Raw genomic sequence first — 3626 nt, forward strand, 5'->3', positions numbered from 1 at the left:
GAAAGAGTTTCTACCAGGGTCTTTCCCTGAGCCGTTTCGCGATCTCATTGCCGAGGCTGTGGTGGATGGAGTTGTGTTCGGGGTTCAATGTGTCCTTGAATTCATGAGTTCTTCACTCAGATGTATTTATTAAATTCCCCAGATTAAATGTCAGTTCGATAAACGGTTATTTAATTCACACATTCTACGGCGAAGCTGTTACTGATGAAGCTTATTTTAAACTGGTACAAGATGTAAGGAATATTATTAAAGCTGCTGAAATGTGTTCAAGTGTCGTCTTCTCTCTGGATGTTTGGATGAAGTGTCTCAGTGCATCACAGTCTCCAGTACAAACCTCATTTTTATCAAATATGTTCTTTTCAACTGAGACAGAACTTCCTCTCTGCAGTCGCCAGTGAGAGAGGAAGTGGAACTACAAAATAAAACATATGGAGCAGTGTGCACTTCTGGTTTTCAAAATAAAACGTCTGAACGATCAATTTCACATATGAATGAGAATGAAACATAAAATACAAACAGGAAATAGCAGTAAGTGAATTTTAACTCTGTTACATAAAGACATTATGAACTTTCTTTAGTTGTTCATCAGTTAAAAACTGCCACGAAAGTTTTCAGTTTTGACAGCCCTAGTCTAGAATGTTCCACAGTGTAGCATTAAATATCCAATCCACTTTATTACTGTAGAACATTTTCTAAACATGACAGTTTCTAAAGTGCTGCACAGACAAATTACAACAATAAAAACAATAAATAAAAAGTGTTCAAATGCATAAAAGCGAAAAACGATTCCTCATTCCTCAGTGCATCTTTTGTTACACAGATGTTATAGTTTGACTTGTGGACGTGTGGGTGGCGCCCCCATGTGGCTCCTCACCTCCAGCTCAGCCACTGGAAACGTTTTGGGAAATTCTGTGAAATTATTCCTCAGAAGTAAAAGTTTGTCTCAAATGATTTAGAGGAGAGGGTCAGAGGAAACGAGGAGAGGGTCAGAGGAGGAGAGGGTCGAGGAGAGGGTCAGAGGAGATGAGGAGAGGGTCAAAGGAAACAAGGAGAGGGTCAGAGGGTGACGAGGAGAGGGTCAGAGGAAACAAGGAGAGGGTCAGAGGAGGAGAGAGGGTCAGAGGAGACGAGGAGAGGGTCAGAGGAAACGAGGAGAGGGTCAGAGGAAACGAGGAGAGGGTCAGAGAAAGAGAGAGGTCAGAGGGAGGAGAGGGTCAGAGGAAACGAGGAGAGGGTCAAGAGGAGACGAGGAGAGGGTCAGAGGAAACAAGGAGAGGGTCAGAGGAGAAAAAGGAGAGGGTCAGAGGAGACGAGGAGAGGGTCAGAGGAAACGAGGAGAGGGTCAGAGGAAACGAGGAGAGGGTCAGAGGAAACAAGGAGAGGGTCAGAGGAGGAGAGAGGGTCAGAGGAGACGAGGAGAGGGTCAAAGGAAACGAGGAGAGGGTCAGAGGAAACGAGGAGAGGGTCAGAGGAAACGAGGAGAGGGTCAGAGGAAACGAGGAGAGGGTCAGAGGAGACAGAGGAGAGGGTCAGAGGAGGAGAGGGTCAGAGGAGATGAGGGTCAGAGGAGCAGAGGGGGTCTGGTGTTAGAGAGAACAGCCTTAGACAAACTTTATTGATCCACAAGAGAAATGATTTGGAGTCACACATCACAATATAAAAATAATTTAAAAAAAGAGTTAAAATATAAATGGTAATAAATTCTAAATAAGTAGCAAAAAGAGACACGTGTCAAATAAAACATAATTATATAAATGTAAATGTACAAGTCCAAATAAAATAAAACATAATTAAATATAAAGTCTCGGGTTTATATGTGAGGTCAAAGGTCACAGTGCAGTCGGGTTCATCATCCGTCCAAATGTCAGAAATTCAACTTGTACTAAATTTGAAAATGTGACAAAACCAATTAAAAGAAAATCTGTGGAATATTTGCTCAATTGAATAAAATCTACTGAGTCCACCAAGTCTCTTAAGTTCCATCCTAACAGTGTCCATAAAACTCTGGCAGAAAAAAAAACAAAATCTGTTTTTCTCAAATAACTTTAAAAAATAATCCATTTAGGGCCGTGGTGTCAATGAAAAATGAATATAAATGTTGCTGCTGTGCATCTTTTGGTACAAATTTCACATCTATATCTTCATAACTTTCTAAGATATGACAATTTTGTTAAGATTTTGAGTGTTTTTTTGTTTTTGTTTTTCATAATGATCCAAAATCCATAAAGTCCAAAGATGAAATGGGAGAAAATAAAGTTTGTTCTTTCTGTCGCAATCATAAACTGTATAAAAAGTGGAGTAAGTGACACGTGACCAGAACGTCTCAGTGACAGGTGCGTCTCAGTGACAGGTGCGTCTCAGTGACAGGTGCGTCTCAGTGACAGCGTCTCAGTGACAGGTGCGTCTCAGTGACAGTGACAGGTGCGTCTCAATGACAGGTGCGTCTCTCAGTGACAGGTGACAGGTGCGTCTCAGTGACAGGTGCGTCTCAGTGACAGGTGCGTCAGTCATCTCAGTGACAGCGTGACAGGTGCGTCTCAGTGACAGGTGCGTCTCAGTGACAGGTGCGTCTCAGTGACAGGTGCGTCTCAGTGACAGGTGCGTCTCAGTGACAGGTGCGTCTCAGTGACAGGTGGCTCAGTGACAGTGCGGTCTCAGTGACAGGTGCAGGTCTCAGTGACAGGTGCGGACTCTCAGTGACAGGTGCGGCTCAGTGACAGCTCAGTGACAGGTCTCAGTGACAGGTGCGGCTCAGTGACAGACAGGTGCGGCTCAGTGACAGGTGCGCTCAGTGACAGGTGCGGCTCAGTGACAGGTGCAGGTGCTCAGTGACACTCAGTGACAGGTGCGGCTCAGTGACAGGTGCGGCTCAGTGACAGGTGCGGCTCAGGGTTTGGTAAATTCAAGTTTACAAAAAGAATAAGGATGTTATTTTAAAAAAAACGAAACAGATTTTTCAGCTCAAATTTAAGTCAACAGGCGTTAAACTCCAGAGGCTCAGTGAACTCAGCAAACGTCAAGAGAATTTCATGAAATTTCTCATGGAATTTTACTTTGGCAATTGTAAAAAAAAAAAAAAAAAAGATACTAGGTACAGACTGATTTTCAAAAATGTTTCACAAAGTTGGGCAAATGATGCTCCAACAGTGAAGCCTCCTCATGCACCTGTCACCAGTGTCAGGAGTAACAGATTACATGTACCGGGATTACGTGATCAGAGTACAAATTATGAGTAACTGTATTCAGTTACAGTTACTGTTTCAGTGAGTGGTAATTAGATTACAGTTACTTTGTTGAAATAAATGGATTACACAGAGGTATTTTCCTGTTTTCACATTTTGGGCTAAACTAGGACTAAAACCAGGACTAAACCAGGTCTAAAAGCAGGACTAAAGCAGGACTAAACTAGGACTAAAACTAGGACTAAAACCAGGTCTAAATCAGGACTAAACCAGGACTAAACCAGGTCTAAACAAAATGACACTAACAGTAGTGTGAACATAATTTACGGCAGCAGTGTCTCATATAGAAATCATTTCTCTATCAATAATATTGTTTATTTGCTTAAGGAAAGACTGGACTTTTTATTTTCTTTTAACAGACAAAACAAAACATCTTATGTGAAG

The 3626-nt window shown here is 42.1% G+C and overlaps 1 protein-coding gene across 1 annotated transcript in view; it reads left to right on the plus strand.

Moving 5' to 3' along the window:
* Positions 1–186, plus strand: part of LOC110165441 (inactive angiotensin-converting enzyme-related protein-like) — a 6195-nt gene extending 6009 nt beyond the window's left edge. The window contains exon 4 of the mRNA XM_055150508.1: positions 1–186. This exon is cut by the window's left edge and continues 159 nt beyond it. Within this exon, the coding sequence (XP_055006483.1) occupies positions 1–133 (133 nt within the window). The 3' untranslated portion in view covers positions 134–186.
* The last annotated feature ends 3440 nt before the right edge of the window (positions 187–3626 follow it).

The sequence above is a fragment of the Boleophthalmus pectinirostris genome, unplaced genomic scaffold (genome assembly GCF_026225935.1).
Source record: "Boleophthalmus pectinirostris isolate CB_2022bp ecotype Guang Dong unplaced genomic scaffold, ASM2622593v1 HiC_scaffold_14, whole genome shotgun sequence".
Taxonomy (NCBI): Eukaryota; Metazoa; Chordata; class Actinopteri; order Gobiiformes; family Gobiidae; genus Boleophthalmus; species Boleophthalmus pectinirostris.